Source organism: Salmo trutta, chromosome 5 (assembly GCF_901001165.1).
Source record: "Salmo trutta chromosome 5, fSalTru1.1, whole genome shotgun sequence".
Classification (NCBI taxonomy): Eukaryota; Metazoa; Chordata; class Actinopteri; order Salmoniformes; family Salmonidae; genus Salmo; species Salmo trutta.
This window is the reverse complement of record NC_042961.1, coordinates 39790404-39810834: the sequence shown is the minus strand read 5'-3', so window position 1 is coordinate 39810834 and position 20431 is coordinate 39790404. Positions and strand designations below refer to the sequence as shown.

At 43.2% G+C, this 20431-nt stretch overlaps 1 protein-coding gene across 2 annotated transcripts in view; it reads left to right on the top strand.

Annotated features, from left to right (window-relative positions):
• The first annotated feature begins 195 nt into the window (after positions 1-195).
• The window catches only part of LOC115194135 (echinoderm microtubule-associated protein-like 3), a 30128-nt gene continuing 9892 nt past the window's right edge, over positions 196-20431 (top strand). Inside the window, exons 1-7 of one of the 2 annotated variants that reach the window (XM_029753558.1) lie at positions 196-416; positions 525-636; positions 16498-16674; positions 16884-16998; positions 17250-17753; positions 19353-19469; positions 19759-19787. In XM_029753558.1, the coding sequence (XP_029609418.1) occupies positions 612-636; positions 16498-16674; positions 16884-16998; positions 17250-17753; positions 19353-19469; positions 19759-19787 (967 nt within the window). In that variant the 5' untranslated portion in view covers positions 196-416; positions 525-611. The remainder of the gene's footprint in view (positions 417-524; positions 637-16497; positions 16675-16883; positions 16999-17249; positions 17754-19352; positions 19470-19758; positions 19788-20431) is intronic. The other variant, XM_029753559.1, reaches the window with a different exon arrangement.

Genomic DNA, 20431 nt, shown 5'->3' with positions numbered 1-20431 from the left:
TACTGTCCCCACTACAACAACAAAATACTTAAATACATGTAATTTTGTCTATGAAACATTTAATTGAAATAATGTAGAATTGCATTAATTCCTATGGATGACTGCTCCTACTGGGGAGTGCCAATATGGCCGACCGGTGTCTTCAGAGCCTTTCAATGGCCAATACATAGCGTTAGCAATCCAGTGTTTATATACATCATTAGGTGTATGTAACCCAAAAAGTTGTGTTACAAGTTTCAGTAAGGAGCATATTATTGCATGCACGTGTAGTCATATAAAAACGAGGGGATAGTTAACCTATCCTTGTCTCCAGGATAATATTTTTTGGCTATTCTAGTGCGGTGTGCATGTGAATCTATTGGGCGATTGTGCATTTTCCCACTCGAAACTCAGCTCATTTCCTGGATTTATGTACAGTAAGTATTTGAGTGCATTTTTTAGGCCAATCCTCTCCGGCAACTGCGTACGTTCGTTGCCATGCGTGCCTCCTCTCTTTTCTCAAGAACGACTTCTGACACCCTCAGGTAAAGCAGCGGCATACAGTATGGAAAATACACCAAAAAACAAACTTCACTACTAGAGAACAGTAAATAACTCCTGGACAATCAATCATGGATGGTTCTACGAATAGTCTAGGTAAGTCAAGCATCTAAAATCTTATTTTTTAGGTAACTTTATATTTATTTAATTTTGAGTAGACTACACTGTAAATTGGCCGGTGTAACCTAGTTTAGATTTTTCATTGTAACATTTCTAGTGTTGATGGTGTAAATTTAAAAGAACCTCAGTGTAGTCCCAAAGCAGCTGTTTTTATCTCAATATCAAATAATTTCTGGGTAACAATTTAAGTACCTTAATGTGATAGTTTTCAATAAAGATTGTCAAAAATAAACAAAAATAGATTCTTAGCAAAATGCTATTTCTCAAGCAACAATTTTGCTAGGACTTCCTGGGCATGGTCTGAGAGAGTGGCCTAATTGGTGGAACTTAACGGGAGGGATGTGTAACCTGAACTAGCTATTATGATTGGCAGAGAGGAGGGCAAACTCTCTATGAATTTATACAAGCGGTCCAAAAAACCCACCCAGCAAAACAAGCTAAAATTTCAGGCAATCTTTTCTAACACATTCTACAGGAAAAGTGTATTATCATAATTTTCAGAATTTAACAGTATTATTTCAACCTCATGTGGAAATGTATATAAAACACATGGAAATTTCGTTTTTGACTGCTCTGCCCCTTTAATAACCAGAGTTGAACCAAAACCACGGCCATATTTGATCATATTTCCCAGCATGCTCAATTGCAGGGTGATTTTATTTTTAATTTTTTTGCTTTGTTTCAATGTTTTTGCATGCACATTGATTCATTAATCTTATGCTAATCAATTATAAATAACACATTTTTCTAAACTAATCCTATCTGTTACTAGGCCTTATTGCACCCATTACTGAAATGGTTTAGATGATTTAGGTAGTCTAATACACCAGGTGAATACTTGATTGTCAAACTTCTCATTCCAAAATCTTGGGCATTAATATGCAGTTGGTTCCCTTTTTGCTGCTATAACTGCCTCCACTCTTCTGGGAAGGCTTTCCACTAGATGTTGGAACATTGCTGCGGGGACTTGCTTCCATTCAGCCACAAGAGCATTAGTGAGGTCGGGCACTGGCTCGCAGTCTGCATTCCAATTCATCCCAAAGGTGTTCAATGGGGTTGTGGTCAGGGCTCTATGCAGGCCAGTCAAGTTCTTCCACACCGATTTCGACAAAAAAATGTGTATGGACCTCGCATTGGGGCATTGTCATGCGGAAACAGGAAAGGACCTTCCTCAAACTGTGGCCACAAAGTTGTAAGCACAGAATCGTCTAAAATGTCATTGTATGGTGTAGCGTTAAGATTTCACTTCACTGGAACTAAGGGGCCTAGCCCGAACCATGAAAAACAGCCCCAGGCAATTATTCCTCCTCTACCTTATTTTACAGTTGGCATTATGCAGTGGGGTAGGTAGCGTTCTCCTGGCATCCGCCAAACCCAGATTCGTCAGTCGGACTGCCAGTTGGTGAAGCGTGATTCATCACTCCAGAGAACGGGTTTCCACTGCTCCAGAGTCCAATGGCGGCAAGCTTTACACCACTCCAGCCGACGCTTGGCATTGCGCATGGTGATCTTAGGCTTGTGTGCGCTGCTCGACCATGATAAACAGCCCCAGACCATTATTCCTCCTCTACCATATTTTACAGTTGGCACTATGCAGTGGGGTAGGTAGCGTTCTCCTGGCATGAATCTCCTGACCAACAGTTATTGTGCTGACGTTGGGTCCAGAGGCAGTTTGGAACTCTGTAGTGAGTGTTGCAACCGAGGACAGATGATTTTTACTTGCTTTAGCACTCGGCGGTCCTGTTCTGTGAGCTTGTGTGGCCCACCACTATGTGGCTGAGCTCTTCAGTATGGGCCATTCTACTGCCAATGTTTGTCTATGGAGATTGCATGACTATGTGCTCAATTTTATACACCTGTCAGCAACGAGTGTGGCTGAAATAGCCGAATCCACTAATTTGAAGGGGTGTCCTCATACTTTGGGCCGTGTAGTGTTTCTTGGTTTTCCTAACCCTGGGCAGTCTTTCTGAATGCAGGTTGCGGCTGAATAAAAATTAAAAACGTTGGATATCCCCACTCTGGCTGGATTCCAATAGGAATTAAGTCACTTTGCAAGCCAGCATAATGTGAGTTGCAGGCCTGATGTGGCCTGTAAACCATGAGTTTCAGGCCACCGAATTTCAGGCCTTTAAAATACAGCCTTATGAAATACAATTATTTAAGACAATAGAGTATGTATTTTAATTATTACATATTCACTTAGGATTTCACTAGGTGAAGGCCACAGGTCTGAAAATGAATGAATGCAACAACCATGTCTCCGTCACTGACAAATACATTCATGGATGGTAACTCTGCAATTCACTCAAAAGGCGAGGCACACTGAGAAATATGCAAATAAGGCTTTACACTAAGCAAAGTGTTAATTTAACACTGAAAAGTGTGGACCCATATAGACACTGTAACAGTGTGACATTTAACAGTCTGTGTTGATTTAACACTTGAGAATTTGCTGTGTGCTTTTCACCTGTCAAGCCCACTCAATAGAACGGTTACTTATGTGGGTTTATCAGTTTGCAAATTACAAAACAGCATGTAAACTTTATGTGCATAACATGCAATTGCAAAACAGAAAACAACATATGTTTGCAATTGCTATAAATGAGTAACATCCATTTGATGATGACCTAGGGCCAGTAATTTTTTTTATTGCAAAAATAGTATAGTACAACATGTTCTTGCTCACTGTTTTCAATCGTGAAATTGCACTTTGTTGTATCCTATAGACAGGTGTGAAACAAAGTAACTTCTATCCCCCGTAGTCTCTCCGGAGATGGGTTGTGTGAGGTTCAAGTGAACGGAATGGCAGGCGTGAGAACTGAATGTTACCTTGAATGTTACTTTGTTTCTCTCCCAAATGGATAGGAGGCTACAAAGTATCAAGTTCCGTTTCGATGCCAACAAATTACCGGATGCCAGATTTGCTCCTTAGTTTGTATCTGTCTCTCAACAGTTGCTGTAGTTGTTGGACCACCAGCTGCACCGGAGACATTTCAGATGTTCCTAGGTTAAGCAAGAGAGGAACTCATTAAAAAGTCATTTGCATCATCGGCATATTGAAACAGGATGTTTATTAGTTTTAAGAGTATCCCCTACCACGATGCATGCACCAATTTGTGATAACCCCAACATCTGGGCCCCAAATGTCTTCACCATGGTTGTAACTGGGACAAAAACTCAGTCTGTGGCTCTTATTCTAATTGTTTATGCCTCCTTTTTGCAGTGGCATTGGTTATGCTCGCGCCTTGACAATGGAACTTTTACTGCTTCTACAATGACGGAGTACAATGGGAGCCATTGTGGCACATCTGTTACTGTCCCACCTCATGTGCTGATGTTTTGTTTACTGTCTTGTAAAATAGTGGGCGGTTAGGCACACATGGGAACACACAGGGGAACAGTCAACATCACGTGGGCAGACCCCCCGTTAGCATCTGTGGGCAAGGCCTGTCTGTCAGTATGTCTCACTGGCTAGAATACGTCCTCGTTAGCACAGATCTAGGATCAGCTCACCCTACGGCAATCCTACACTCAACCATTTGAGGGCTTAAGAAACAAAACTGCCCTCAGATCAGCGCTATGTGTTATTCAGTAAGAAGGATTGGGGTGTCAGTGTGAGTCAGCAAGTTTACATTCAGGGGTCATTGTCTGCCTCTGTGGGTGTTAGGCTGAACTGTCCATCAAATCCCCTTCCTCTCTGTCTCTCTCCACGGCACGCTGACACTACCATGCTGCTCAGTCACCAATCACAAATCAATGCTGACGAGGGTCTAAGAACTTGTCAATGTCCGTTAACTTCATTCAATACTGCATTTTCATTGCAGTTTATAATTGTGTTTCTTACAAATTGAAAATCGGTTCGTTGTTCTGACAAGATCTGTGTCCCAGTCCCTCGAGTACCTAAGCTGTTACATTAATCACCCATATAAAGCCGAAATCTACGGTAAACATATTAACAAAAAAACTCCACTTCAGATATGTTTAAATTGAGAGAGAAAAAGGTAGGGGCTTTTAACAGTTGACTATATCCAGAAGCTGTTTGCACTAGTGTGTGTGTGTGTGTGTGTGTGTGTGTGAGAGAGATCATACCTCTATTTCTGTAAGATTTATGCTGCCTTTTACATGCAGTCAACAGAATACTTCATAGCTTTGTTATCTGCAAGCAAAGCAAGTCTGGTCTTGCATAATTTCCCTCTGATTTAGACTTGGCATCACAATCAGCTCAGTGACAGTGTTGACCCCAAACAGCTCAAGAGAAATCTCCTTGTGCGTTTTTAAATGTTTATTTTTAGATTGCTTAGATCCTCTTCATCTTGTGTTTAGCCTCAATATTTGCGGCCAATATTTAATCTTCAGCTGGTACCAAGTACAGAGTATTATATGGTAGGCTTTGGTGAGGGTGTGTTATGGATTGATGAAGACGATAGTCCACAGTTACCGCCATTCAATCAGACAATTCTACTCTGAATTCTCTCATTCGATAATAAGGTCTGATCGTTAAAAAAAAAAGTTTTCTGTTGAACTTTGGACAGGGAGGTATAGCAGCAGGCAGTATTCATTTCCCTGCATATATTCTCTAACGCGGGGTGAGACAGTGAGTGTTCCACTGTGATATGTCTGTCTGTTTCGGGTTCAGAGTGACGAGTTAGACTGAAGACGGCATCGCCCACCGCCCCGTGCAGGGGAGTACAGTACGGCACAGGATGTGTTGTGGCGGCAACACGTTCGTGATCACACGGGTCCCGGGGACAAGTGACGGGGAAGGACGCTCTCTGTAGGTGGTGATGCTGCCATGGTGGTGGTGTTCACAGGAAGGAGCTGACAGGGTGGGCGAACTGTGGGAAGACGCTGTATGTCTGTGTGTGTGTGAGTGAGAGAGAGAGACTCAACCAGCTGTCACTGCTGACTCTTCTGAGAGTCTGGGTTGGAAAAATAGCCACTTCTCAATTTAGACTGTTTGAACAACAATGAAGTAACAATGATCAATCAAACACATTTATTTGACACATCCCTTTTTACATCAGCAGCTGTCACAAAGTGCTTATAAAGACAGCCCAGTCTAAAACCCCAAAGAGTAAGCAATGCAGAAGCACAGTGGCTAGGAAAAACTCCCTAGAAAGGACCTAGAGAGGAACCAGGCTCCGAGGGGAGGTCCTCTTCTGGCTGTGCCGGGTGGGGATTATGATAAATCACTCAAAATAGGCCCAATATATTAAGGTGACCTTCTAGATATATAGGAAATTGACTTTGATACAGCAACATAAGAATGAAGTGGAATTGGAGAAGAAAAAACATCAAAAAAAAAAAGTTAGAGACGATAGCGTCCCCATAACCATAAAACCACTACCTTGATTGAAAAGTACTTTTTCCTTGAATGAAACTACTGTTCTTCAAAATGTCAGCCTGGGCAAGAGTGCCTTTTTTTGAGAGGGAGCTGAGCAAATTGATTGAAACATTCTCCAAATTGGATGAGAAAGGTAGCGGCTTGGGCAAATGCACTCTGAACAAAGAGTCCGTTTGCTCTATCCAAACCCGCTTGGCTCCTCATGGAACAAGACCTTAGATGACCCAGGCCGCTCAGCATATACAGCAAGTGATAGTGAAATTGACTACTAGAGCAACATCCTACAAGGTTATAAACTAGCTAGAAACCTATCCGAACCTGTCCTCACTCAAGATTCAGTCGTAATTGTGTCGTTTTCTTTTCCTGCCAGTATTGTCGGTTTTATCAGCCAATAATCAGTGACGGTTCTGATCTGTCTTTGTGTTAAGGCGTCAATCTCTGAAAAACATTGGCTTCAACTTAGCCCTTGAATGACAATTTGTAGTTTTGAGGTGTTGAGGCATTGTTAGTTTCTCACACAATCATGGTCTTTCAGTCACTGTCATCAAGCCAGTATAAAGCCAGTCGAGAATGTTGTTTTCATTTCCTACCAGTATTGTCGTTTTATCAGCATATCGTCTTTGTGATGGTTCTGATTTGTCTTTGTGATATGTCGTTCAACCCTGGACAAACATTGGCTTTAACTGAGCGCTTGAATAACAATTTGTAGTATGAGTTTCTCACTGTCATCGAAGGAGAGCGAGAGAGAGAGCGTGTCACTCACTCACTCACTCACTCCAATCAGACCAGAGACCACACTCCAATTCAGCTCTCTGGCTGTGGCCAACTCTCAATTGCTTCCAGCCCCGTGCAGTCAGCCATTGTGAATCTCTCCTCTCCAGCTTCTTCTAAACTACTGTGACTTACCCTCAGGCCAGTTGTAAAACAAAAAAAGAGAAGCAGGGAAATGTGTAATGGCTGTGTGTGTGTGCATGCTTGTTAGGCTACGTTTACACAGGAAGCCCAATTCTGATCTTTTGCCCAATTATTGGCAAAAGAGCTGAAAGATTGGAGTTAGCTGCCTGTGCACTTAGCCTCAGTGTGCATGTGACCGTGTGTGTAAGCAAATAACCCTCACTGGTTCTCTTTAACTAAGTACAGCATTATTGTACTGGAAGAAAGGAAACATGTCCCCCTCTTCCCTTTCGCCTCCTGGACATCCTATCCCCATCTGTTGCTCCCGTTCACAACTATAAATACCATACCTCCCCTAAAAACGGACCAAGAACACAAACCTCTAATTACTTCCCGATGTGTTCAGGAGTGCTATTGGCTACGTTCTTGAACATCCCCCTGAAAGTCAAAGATGGCCTGTGGCTAGAACTGCAAGAGTTCTTGATCTTATGCCTCATCATGAATAAATGCATAGTTACTATTGTGTGTATATATAGTATACCTTGTATGTGGACACCCCTTCAAATTAGTGGATTCGGCTATTTCAGTCACACCTATTGCTGACAGGTGTATAAAATTGAGCACACAGCCATGCAATCTCCATAGGACATAACATTGACAGTAGAATGGCCTTACTGAAGAGCACAGAGAAAGTCTACGTGGCACTGTCATAGTATGCCACCTTTCCAACAAGTCAGTTCATCATATTTCTGAACTGCTAGGGCTGCCCTGGTCAATTGTAAGTGCTGTTATTGTGAAGTGGATATGTCTAGGCGCAACAATGGCTTAGCCACAAAGCGGTAGGCCACACAACCTCACAGAACGGGAACGCTGAGTGCCTGTCCTCAGTTCCAACACTACTACTGAGTTCCAAACTGCCTCTGGAACCAACGTCAGCACAATAACTGTTGGAGCTTCATGAAATGGGTTTCCATGGACTAGCAGCCGCACACAAGCCTAAGATTACCATGCGCCATGCCAAGCGTTGGCTGGAGTGGTGTAAAGCTCGCCGCCATTGGACTCTGGAGCAGTGGAAATGCGTTCTCTGGAGTGATGAATCGCGCTTCACCATCTGGCAGTCTGACAGACGAATCTGGGTTTGGCGGATGCCAGGAGAATGCTACTTGCCCCAATGCATAGTGCCAACTGTAAAGGTTGGTGGAGGAGGAATAATGGTCTGGGGCTGTTTTCATGGTTTGGGCTGCACAGAGCCCTGACCTCAACCCTATCGAACACCTTCGGGATGAATTGTAACTCTGACTGCGAGCCAGGCCTAATCGCCCAATATCAGTACCCAATGTCACTAATGCTCTTGTGGCTAAATGTTCCAAAATCTAGTGGAAAGCCTTCCCAGAAGAGTAGAGGTTGTTATTTTACCTTTATTTAACTAGGCAAGTCAGTTAAGAACAAATTCTTATTTTCAATGACGGCCTAGGAACAGCGGCTTAACTGCCTTGTTCAGGGGCAGAACGACAGATTTGTACCTTGTCAGCTCGGAGACTCGAACTTGCAACCTTTCGGTTACTAGTCCAACGCTCTAACCACTAGCCTACCCTGCCGCCCCAGGGTAGCCTTTATAGCAGCAAAGGGGGACCAACTCCATATTAATGCCCATGATTTTGGAATGAGATGTTTGACGAGCAGGTGTCCACATACTTTTGGTCATACTTTTGGTCATGCAGTAACTCTCCTTTGCGAGTGCAGGCCTACCTGCAACAATGCGATCTGGGACTGCAAGTGCCCAACTGTACCTTTTGTACATGCCAACTGTACCTGCAAGTGCCCAACCAGGCCCAACTGTATCCTTTAAAAATGGCTAAGGTCTCTCACCCAATTTGTTACGGTGAAGACGTTATAGGTACCACACCGGCACACCACTGGTTGCTGTAGGAGTCTTGTGGCAGATACTGTTTTCCATGAAAAATGTACTCCGCACGCTAGCTTTATAGGTACATGTATTGAAATGGAGCTCTTTATTATTGGTTTCATTAGTGGTTTCAGTTTTAATGGTTAGCATTAGCAACAGCAGCTGTGGGGCTACCAGGAGAGGGCTAATATTGCAAGGCTAACCTTACATACAGTATATTGGCATTCATGCAATTGCTCCAAGATTCTGCCCACGTTCTTGGCTACATCTTTCATACCCCCCCATGACTCATAGAAGCCATGTTTGCTTAGATCAGACCTGTGATATTTGGCATGAAATACTAGTATGGCTCCTTTCGCAACAGATAATGATGATGCACTCTCTTTTAATATCTGTGTTCATTCAAATATATTAACGATGTTCAAAGCCCTGTGATTCAGAGGTGCGGGCCCACACAATCTGAGGTTAATCAAGTACAATGTTTGTCCTGTGCAACGTTTACGTCAGTCATTTGCGCATGAAGTTTAAGCCCTTTGTCCTGCAGAAACGCTGGGGTTATGGGAGTGTTGTTGCCTCATGAGATTGTTTTTGTACATGTGTTTGGCCTGTGTTTGGCCTGAAGTTAGGATGTGATAATCATTCTCTCTGTGTGTGTTAATGGTGCAATGGTCAGCTGTTTTTTGTTTTGTTTTCATCCGCCCGCAATAGCTGATAACCCATCCGCAACCGCCCGACTATACAGTGCATTCGGGAAAGTGTTTAGACCGCTTTACTTTTTCCACATTTTGTTATGTTACAGCCTTATTCTAAAATGGATTAAATAGTTTTCCCCCCCCCCCATCAATCTACAGACAATACCCCATAATGACAAAGCAAAAACAGTTTTTTAGACATTTTTGCAAAAACTGAAATTTCAAATGTAAGTAGGTATTCAGACCCTTTACTTACTTGTTGAAGCACCTTCGGCAGCGATTACAGCCTTGAGTCTTCTTGGGTGTGACGCTACAACCTTTGCACACCTGTATTTGGGGAGTTTCTCCCATTCTACTCTGCAGATCCTCTCAAGCTCTGTCAGGTTGGACCGGGAGCTTGGCTGCACAAGTATTTTTTTCTCTCCAAAGATGTTCGATCAGGTTCAAGTCCGGGCTCTGGCTGGGCCACTCAACAAAGCCACTCATGTGTTGTCTTGGCTGTGTGCTTAGGGTCGTTGTCCTTTTGGAAGGTGAACCGTCGCCCCAGTCTAAAGTCCTGAGCGCTCTGGAGCAGGTTTTCGTCAAGGATCTCTCTGTACTTTGCTCCATTCATCTTTCCCTCAGTCCTGACTAGTCTTCCAGTCCCTACCACTGAATAGCATCCCCACAGCATGATGCTGCCACCACCATGCTTCACCGTAGGGATGGTGTCAGGTTTCGTCCAGACGTGACGCTTGGCATTCAGGCCAAAGCATTCAATCTTGCTTTCATCAGACCAGAGAATCTTGTTTGTCATAGTTTGAGAGTCCTTTAAGTGCCTTTTGGCAAACTCCAAGTGGGCTGTCATGTGCTTTTTACCGAGGAGTGGCTTCCGTCTCGTCACTCTACCATAAAGATATGATTGGTGGAGTGCTGCAGAGATGGTTGTCCTTCTGGAAGGTTCTCCCATCTCCACAGAGGAACTCTGTCAGAGTGACCATCGGGTTCTTGGTCACCTCTCTGACCAAGGCCCTTCTTCCCCCAATTGCTCAGTTTGGCCGGGCGGCCAGCTCTAGAAAGCTCTAGTGTGTGGTTCCAAACTTCTTTCATTTAAGAATGATGGAGGCCATCAAGTTGTAGAAAACATCTCAAGGATGATCAATGGAAACAGGATGCACCTGAGCTCAATGTCGAGTTTCATAGTAAAGGGTCTGAATACATATGTAAATAAGGTATATCTGTTTTTTTTATTTTATACATTTGCAAAAATGCCTAAACCTGTTTTCGCTTTGTCATTATGTGGTATTGTGTGTAGATTGATTTTAAAGAATTTGTTTTATTCAGTCCATTTTAGAATAAGGCTGTAACGTAACAAAATGTGGAGAAAGAGAAGGGTTGTGAATACTTTCCGAATGCACCGTATGTGATGGGCTAGTGAAAATCTGTGACCCGCACCCGACACTAACCCACTAATATAGAAAATGCGCTGCAGGCTAGTCAGACAGCGGAACAAGTTTTTGACAGGGGGTGCCGAATTTCTTTTGCCTGATTTAGATGTTTCTGCTTATAATTTCAGACATTTTGGTAGGCTATTTTTCTATATAATTTAGATACATGTAGCTTCTCTTCTGTCATTATATGTTACCCTAGAAGACTAAATAAACTCTTGCTCACCAAAGTAATGTCATAAATTGATGGAATGAATGCTTCAATTTAGTTGACATCGGTAAAGTTCTGTCATCTCTGCAGAGTGAAGAGATTTAGGGACCGGGGAGAAAATGCAATAGTTTAACTCAAAAAAATAAACTAAAGATTTTCTGTGCAAAATGTCCATATGACATCAATTTGACCGGTTGTAAATAGAAAGATTTGAAAACGACCCAGACCCAACATGTTTCTGAAAACATTTCAGTTTGGCTTGGATGCATATTTTATGTGGTTGAAATACTATCAGCTTTCAAGATACTAATAAAGATAGCACCTCTATACGAACAGAGGGTTGGTGCCACTTTACTTGGGGAGGACAGGCTCTTGGTTATGGCTGGAGCAGAATCAGTGGAATGGTATCAAACACATGATTTGATGCCATTCCATTTGCTTCGTTCCAGCCGTTATTATGAGCCGTCCTAACCTCCACAGTCTCTTCTGATACAGACGGTATCTAACGCCGCATTATCTCAAGATGCTGAAATAAATAAATGATATTTCTCCACTCCTGTTCCTGAGTCCAAGTTTAGCCTATCGTTTTACTTTTTTTTTTTTTTACTTTTTTAATTTTGCATGAGTTAATATATAGGCTCAGTTTGCATTTAACCCAGTGGGCTACAGTTCCCGTGACATGCCATATGCCTATTTGAAGTCCCCGTCTTGTGACTGTCAGATTTGTATGGCGCCTCACAATCATCACATTTAACATAGCCTGCACTGCTCTCATCATCTTTTACCACTTAGCCAAATCTTTCCCAAACATTAATTTTCCGGTCTTCCTTTCTCTTTATTTTCAACTCTCCTTTTGCAGCTTTTCTCTTATTTAATTAAACTCTGACATTGACCTTTTTGCCTCCGTGGTTCGACACTGACTTTTTCTGCCCGTTCCCAAAAGTGATTGACCTGTAGGCTATTTGGCGCCTGACAGTTATGCCCCAAAGCTTAGGTTTACGCACAAAAACCAGATAGACTAAAATAATGAAGTAAAAACCTCAATGTAGCCTAAAGATATAAATTCCACAAGAATGAGACATTTATGGATGTCTTAAGGTAGGCCATTGTTTTCTTTTTATTCAACCTGCCACCCACCCGCCCTTCATCCACACGATATATAATGACCCTAAACCCTCCTGTCCTGTGACTATAACAGCGTGTGTGAGAGAGAACGAGTCTGGGAGAAAACGAGTGATCCAACAATACTGCATGGAAGAGTATCTGTATCGACAAGTGAATAGAATAGATCATGTTTCAATGCTCCTGTACACAGTCCATTGCATTGTCTCTCCCGTACGTTTCGAATTACTTGGTTACATTTTTGGCCACAAGTTTTTTTTGTTTGTTGCTTAATGCTTCACGCACAGTTGATCAAGTCAGCTGAGATTTGCGAAAAGAGAGAGTTGGAAGGCTGGCTTTTGATTTTGGTTTAAAGCCAGCGGATTGGAGCAGATCCTAATGATTGTGTTACAATACAGCTGAGTCCCATAAACTGTGTTTAGACACATAAGCCCAATTCTGATATTTTTTCCCCCCTAATTGGTCTTTTGACCAATCACATCTAATGTGAAAAGAGCTGATCTTTTTCAGAACTCATCTGATTGGTCAAAAGATCAATTGGTTAAAAAAAAAATCAGAATTAGGCTTCCCGTCTAAACTCAGCCATAGACCCTCACAACCACATTGTTTAATGTAGTCTCTGAGATTAGACTTCTTTGTTGCTTTAGGGCCCTATTATCTGTAGGCTGCAGAGCATCTACTCTTCACAATGCTGGTGAATATCAATGTTCCTTAGTGGACATTGTGCCCTACCTCAAACACTTGAGTCGGCTGTTTCCTATCCTTAATTAAGAGTACAGTAGTCTTGCTCTCCCGCTAAATTCTAAGACCTCTTCAAACAAGTGTGTGTGAAGTCATGTTTGCCTGTGTATGTCATCATGACCAAGTTCATGGAGTTGGGAGAAGAAAAAAACCCAGTTTGCCTTTGTGGAATTTCAACTGGCAAGAATATATGTGTACTGTATGTAATGTATCAAAACCATGGCATAGAGTCTAACACGAGCCAGAGCCTTAGATATAAGAGAGACACTTGATATTCCACTTAGTATTTTGTTGTTGACTAAATGTGTGGTGCCACTTTATGCACATATGAACACCAAGACTAATGTTACGCACTTTTGAGATGGTTTTAACCAGAGCCTTAGATATACGGTATAAAGCTATGGTTCTAAAGTATAGACCTAAATGAATCCAAAAAGATTCTACTACTGTAACGTTAATATAACTGGAAGTTATCCGTTAGCGTCATTTTCTCATTTCCTTAATATTATACTGGGTGAAATGTCACTGTGTTCTTCCATTGCTGTTGTTGTGCTGTCTCTGTGGTGTGTGTGTGTGTGTGTCCAGTGAGAGGCCTGGCCCTGCACACAGTTGGCCAAGTCTGTCTGAACACAGACAGCAGACAGAGACTCCCTCCCAGCAAGCCTCAAAGACCCCATTGTGTGTGGAGTGGGGCCATGGTTCTGGTCCAGAGATTGAGTGTGTGGGTGTATCGAATGAAGGCATCACTGGAATCCTTCTGTCTCTGAAAAGTGAAATGGTCTTGTAAGCCCTTAAGGCGAGGGATATTTTCATACTTTCAAGCCGATAAGCCAAACTGGTTCTCCTCTTGGGATGATTTGCATGTTTGCTTGGCCACTGCATTCTTACCCAACCGTTTAAAGTGTTGTTTTCGCCTTGCGAGCTAAGCAAGGCGAAACAGTCAAGTGCTTTAGAAGTTCTTAAGAAACGCCTCACCAAGTGCTCAGTAGTCAGTGGGTGAGAGGCGCTCAGTCAGAACCACTCCTCAAAGGGAATAAGCCCACTTGCATTTATAAATACTTATTATCAACAACAATAACTGTTAGATGATGGCTTGACTGCTACAGCGCTTGTGTCAGCATGAGGATTGACTGGTAGCATAGGCTATATCACCTGCAGTGACGGTAGGTAAAGGGTTAAGGAGGAAGGGAAAGTAACAATCTGTGAGTCACTTTCATACAATAAAGGAAACGATAAGCTCCCCAACTTGGATATGATGCATGGGAAGGCCTGGGAGAGGAGGAGGAGGAGGAGGAGGAGTAGGAGGGAGGAGGAATAGGAGGTGGAGAAAGAGAGGAAGAATGTGGCAGTGTTCATAGTTGACGTTAACTGACAGTCGTGTGCGTCCTCATTGCACCGGACTTTGGAGAACGGAAGCCACACCCACTGGATACCAGTTTGGCCTGGTGTCAGTTATTGCGTCACGTTAACCCACTGTGCCAGATTGTCAAGGTATATCAACCTCTTCAACCCAGTAGATGGCAGAGCTGTTAAGGCATGTTTGGAACCTGATTCATGGTGATTCACCTACGTGGTCGGTTTTCATTTCATCCCACAGAAACACTTTTTAAGTGCATCCTCAATGTTCTTACAGATCCATATGCATGATACAGAATACGCAGGCTATGTAATTCAAACAACCATGCATATTGACATGTCAGGTGACCTATAGATTACTCTGTACTTGTTAAATCAATTCAAACTTTATTTTCATAGAACGTTTTACAAAAGTAGACCCGGAGAATCAGTGTATTTGTCCATGACCAGGTTCTTAATCAATCGGACAACTTACTCTTTCCCCTGACCCAGAGAGACATGACAGTTTTATTGGACTGCATGGTCATTGGTCGGCATGGTTACCATAGCAACATATGTCCAATTTGGGGAGGAGGAAGTATTTCATAAAGTGATAGAAGAAGCAGGGGATTTTCCAACCGGGAACTGTAGACACACACACACACACACACACACACGTTTGTTTTACAATTGATTCCCATTCAAAATCCTATTTTCCCTAACTCCTAAACTTAACCCCTAACCCTAATTATAACCCTAAACCTCATCCCTAAACCTAAAATAGCATTTTTTTTCTTGTGGGAACCAGTGAAATTGTGGGGACTGGCAAAGTGTCCCCACTAATTGTCCTTGTTTTACTATTACAGTAGTGACTTACAGTAGTGAATGCATACATTTCATACAATTTCATACATTTCATACATTTTTTTTCTGTGCTGGCCCCCCGTGGGAATCGAACCCACAACCCTGGCGTTGCAAACACCATGCTCTACCAACTGAGGACTTCTGGTCCCCACAAGGATAGTAAAAACAAACGCATACATACTGACACACAATAGAAAAAATGTTGCCAACCAAAGCAGGAAGTTGTGTAGGCCGCAAAAAAATAAAATAAAAGCTGCAGTTGGCTCGGGGTCTGATCATTAGTCACATGACAGTGTGGATTGCGACACCCTGGAATGCCTTCTGTCTCCCTTTCCACCTCTGAGGAAATCGGTTGGAAATGTAAACAGACAGGATGACAGAAGAGATCTAATCCCAACATGTTGTACACACAGAGAAAGTGTAACTCTGTGGTGATTGATTGATTTAATAGCCTAACAGATTAAAATCCATGAATTAAACACAACCTATTGATAAACAAGTCTTCCAACTGCCATGTCTCAGGAAATTCGGTGGAAACGTGGACGTATACAGAATTTTAATGGAAAAGGCCCGAGACGCGCGCACTACTTTAGAGAAAGTAAGTCTGCGGACACTTAACAACCATTTGAGCTAAACCTTGTTCCCTAAACACAACCTGATGATAAACAATTAGAACATTCCACTCCTTTTTGCGAGGCTGCCCCTGGAAATTGCAAACGGTTGAGAGAACCAGAAACACATGCGCTTAGCTCCTTTTCTCCTAATTCTGGCAGTAGTCTCCTGCCTTCTTTATTTTTGATAAAAATGGGACTTAATTCAGTCAGTAAGCAGCATCAAAAGCCTCGTGATATTGAAGTAAATAAACCATTTCTCTCCGAACTCATCGACACTTTCATCTTGTCCTTTTTAAGTTATAAACAGTGCTGGATGAGCACATTAATGTTGGCTTCACAGGCCCATCTTCATGCACAATGCATGTCCTGTCTTTTTGAGGAAGATTTGTGGGCTGTTAGCAGTATTTACAACACTCACTGCGGTCATGTCTAAGTGTGCCCATCTTTTGAAGTTCTCCCTTCTCTACAGTTCTTTCACGGTATTCCGCGTATGCATTGCTACTGCTTGGTTAATACCACTTCTGTGGGAGTTACAATGGCATGACATCATGGATTTGGAAATAGGCTCCTGATTGGTTGTCCTTGTCCGCCCTTAGAATTTACCAATAGTTCATCTAATTCCAGACTGACTAGTTCCATCTAGTTCCATACCATCTCCTGATTGGTTGTCTTGGTCCATCTGCATAGATGATGTGTCGGCAGGCAGCAGCGCTGAGTACCCAGACCGGGTGTCCATGATGGAGGGGCGCCTTCAGTTGCAGGAAAACGAGATCACTCTGCTCAAGTCATCACTGGCCGACGCGCTGCGCAGGCTCCGCCTCCACGACCAGCTGATCCCCCTGCTGAGACAGCAGCTCATCGCAGGTGGGTGGCCAACCATCACACCTTAGATCAGATCGCGGTCTTAAACGACTTGGTTTGACTAATGTAAGCCTGTCTACAGTACCAGAAGCCAATAGAATAGAATCTAATAAAATAGAATATTATCCCACCCCTTTGACCATTGTCTTGTGCTTCAATGTCTTGTCCATCCTCAATGTGTGTGATTTGTGTCTTACTGTATATGACCTCAGTGAACCCTGCAGCGGCCCGTGTCCTGAACCAGGTCTTCTGCTCTGATGGTTTCTCCAGCTCCCGTAAACTGTCGTCCAGCTCAGCCCTGGATGGCACCCGCCACCCTGCTACCAGGTACTGTACCAGCACAGAGGGACTGGGTGGGCAAAGAATGGGTAGGAGAGACCTATATAAAGATATGGCTCTTAGATTATCAACGTGTGTGTAAATAGGGCATCGTTTGTTCAGTCAAGACATTGGACTTAGTGACCAGAATGTGGATTTATAGCTATCAACTTGTATAGTAAAGTCTTATTGGATTCAGTTTGATATTGTATGATGTTTTATCCTTGTTGATCTCAACTCTACACTGTGTGTGTCTCTAGCCAAGTGGGAAACAACATTGAAGGTGAGAATGGTCACTATGGGGACAATGGATCCCTAGCCCCTATGTGTAAGCCCCCTACATATGATCGGGCAACCCAGACAGAGCTCACTCCGCTGGGGCAGGACCAGGTGCTAGACAGGGTCCCCCTGGCTCTCACCAGTGACATCCAGAGCCTCTCCCTGGAAGATGCCCTCCCCAAGGGTATCTCTCTGACTGAGGGGTCCCGGGCCAAGCTCCACCGCATCCAGGGGCTTGAGGAGGATGAGGAAGTGGAGAAGGAAAAGGACCTGAGCAGGGCGTCTTCTGTAGAGGAGCCCATCCACCCCACCACCATCAGGAGCCTCCAGAGAGAGGACCTCCAGGACCCCAATGGCTCCACGGAGAGCCTGAGTTCAGCCCGCCAGACCCCAATCTCGGGGTCCCCAGCCCCCCCTAAGGACCTGCCCCCCAGCCCCCGGAGCGGACCTCTCTCCACTATCCTGGAGGGCCAGAATAAACCCTTGTGCGTTATCGTCTGCTCCTCCTTCTCCTCTTCTCCATTCCTGCCTGATTGCATGTCTTTTGGGGATAAATCTCCTATTCTCTATGCTTGTGTTTCTACAAACCCCCAGTGTCAAAACTCTAATCTATGAATCAGTTTGCGGTAGACTGTTGACTAGGGAGCATGCATTACGTGCTCTCTCCCGCTGGATCCGGCTGCTGTGTTATTTTCCATGTGTTTGAGCCGGGGGCTAAATAAGGGTGATTGGGAACATAAGGCCCTGTGTCTCATAATGACAGCGCTCATCGTATGCTGATTGACACGTCCTTGAGAGGCAACACACACACACACTCACACACACACACACACAGAATCAAGCGCAGTGGAAAATGTGTTAAGGGTCATGCGGCTCAACCCTGTGTATACAATAGTAGTGAATGCCGGGATAAGCTGGGGGCCATGTCAACACCTCTTTGATGTGGGGATCTAGAATACAATGTTTCAAAATGGCCGCCTTGTCCAAGCAGCAGCCGTTTCACCGCATATCTATAAAAATGAATAAAGCACAACTTGATCTTAGCCCAAAGAAGTGGTAGCCTAGTTATGCGTGTCAGATGAGTAGGGGCCAGAGTTTTTATTATTTTTGTATTTATTTTTTTCCCCCGTCAATGGGATCTGATCAGGAAAAACTCTGGACCATAGTTAAACTCCATGCTCTACAGATAAGACATTGAATCAATGTTAAGGGTTACGTTCAGAACAACTGGGGTTTGCAGTTAAACACAAGTTGAGTAGTTCACACTGTGTAACAATAACACTGGGGTTGTGTTCATGAATCCACACTAACCTGATGATCAAATCTGAGCCTCACCCTTTAACAAAGTTCTCCTCCTTCAAGCATGAATTGATTCAGCATGATTTCCTGCATGTGGACGTTTCAATGGGGCTTTTCATTGGTAGATTTTTTTTGTTGCTGCATGCTGCTCCATAATCACAAAATAATTGCTACATTATTCCTCTGATTGTTTTTGTGTTCTGTGTGTGTGTTGATGTTTTGTTCGCTAGTTATGACTTGGAAGAGGCCTATTGCTGATTGATAGCATATGTTTCAGTTAGCTCTATCATGCCACACCATGAGAATCAGCGGTGCTATGGATGGGAAGTCTAAGTTATGAAGTACTTTTATCTAGAACCAAACCATTAATATGAACTAGGCTATTCAGTTACATTACATATTTAGATACAAATAATGTACTTAGTATGTGTATAATCATTAGGAGCCACAGGCTTCAGGGGAAGGGAGTCAGCTGGGTTTCACTTCCTAGTTCTACTTCCTGTTACATACCTCAAACATCCCTGGTCACATGACGAGGGCAATTTCCTCTGATTTATTGAGAACATCATCAGGAAAATGGTTGTGTGGCTTACAGGAAAACTCCGGCCCGTCATAGAATACACGTTTGAAACACACACACATTCATAGTTCATCTGTGTGTGCAAGCGTGTTAGTGTGCGCGCGTGTCTCTGCGCAAGTATGTGTTTCTGTTCCCAAGTGTGGTTGTCTGTCTCAAACCCTGCACATAAATCCTCTTATACAGACTCCCTATCCTCATTGTCCAGAGTTCGCAGGAACAGTGAGAAACTGGCAAAGGACCCCCAGGAGAAGACCAAGAAGCGTTTGGACAAAAAGGCAGCTTCTTCGGCCAACCTCCTCACCCGATCCCCCAGTCTGGAGAGGTGAGAGAAGGCCCATCTGATCCATCAGCAAGACCAGCTTTCAAAACTCATCGTCACATCTCATTTTCCTACGGCCGCAGAAACGTATTTCACTAAATAGTCACTCATTGGAAAACAAGTGGCCTTTATTCTCGTATAATAAAATTCCTTTCCTTTTGGAAAGTCTTAGGATACCCCAATTTGCGTAAGCTGGGCCCAAAGACTATAATATAACGGTTGTTCCAAGTGTCTGAAAGAGTCTCTTGGATATAATGTCTTAACAGTTATGGTTGTTTTTCTTTTCTCACAGCCGGACCAAAGATCTCATCGCCAGTGCCGGTAATGTATATCCAACAGCACTACTCTCGCCAGACTCCCTACAAAGTATTATCCAACCATCGTCTCTACATTGGCTTAAATGACTCACAGACAGACTGCAGGCCAGATCTGGATTGGATGAATAGCCCATACGTACATGCCAGCTCCAGCTAACCTGTGTATTACTCTACCTATTATTACATGTGTCCATAGCCTCCATTTAGAGGGCCTGTAAATGCATAAACATAGCCTATAACTATCTCATTTTTGGTGTGTTAACTTCTCATTCCCATTCTTTAGTTGGGGACACTAAACTGCATACTAAATGTCAAAGATAGTAGCTTTTATGAGCGTTGGCTTTATAATGGGGACTCATTCCCTAAACCAGAGCGAGTTAAAAGAGGACACTCCCTCTTTCATTGTTTCTGTGTTTTTACCAGTTGGACCTAATGGGGATTCAATTGGCGGAAAATCAGTTTGATGCGCCCATCCGATTAGCATAATAGTCTGTAAATTTGATCAGTGAGCCACAAGACAAGGGGTTTCTACTAGACAAAGGGTGCATGGAGTGAGCCTCAAAATAGCTTACATCTGTATATACTAGGAGCATACTGCAACAACAACAATATTACTACTACTAATACTCTACACATGATGATAATGAC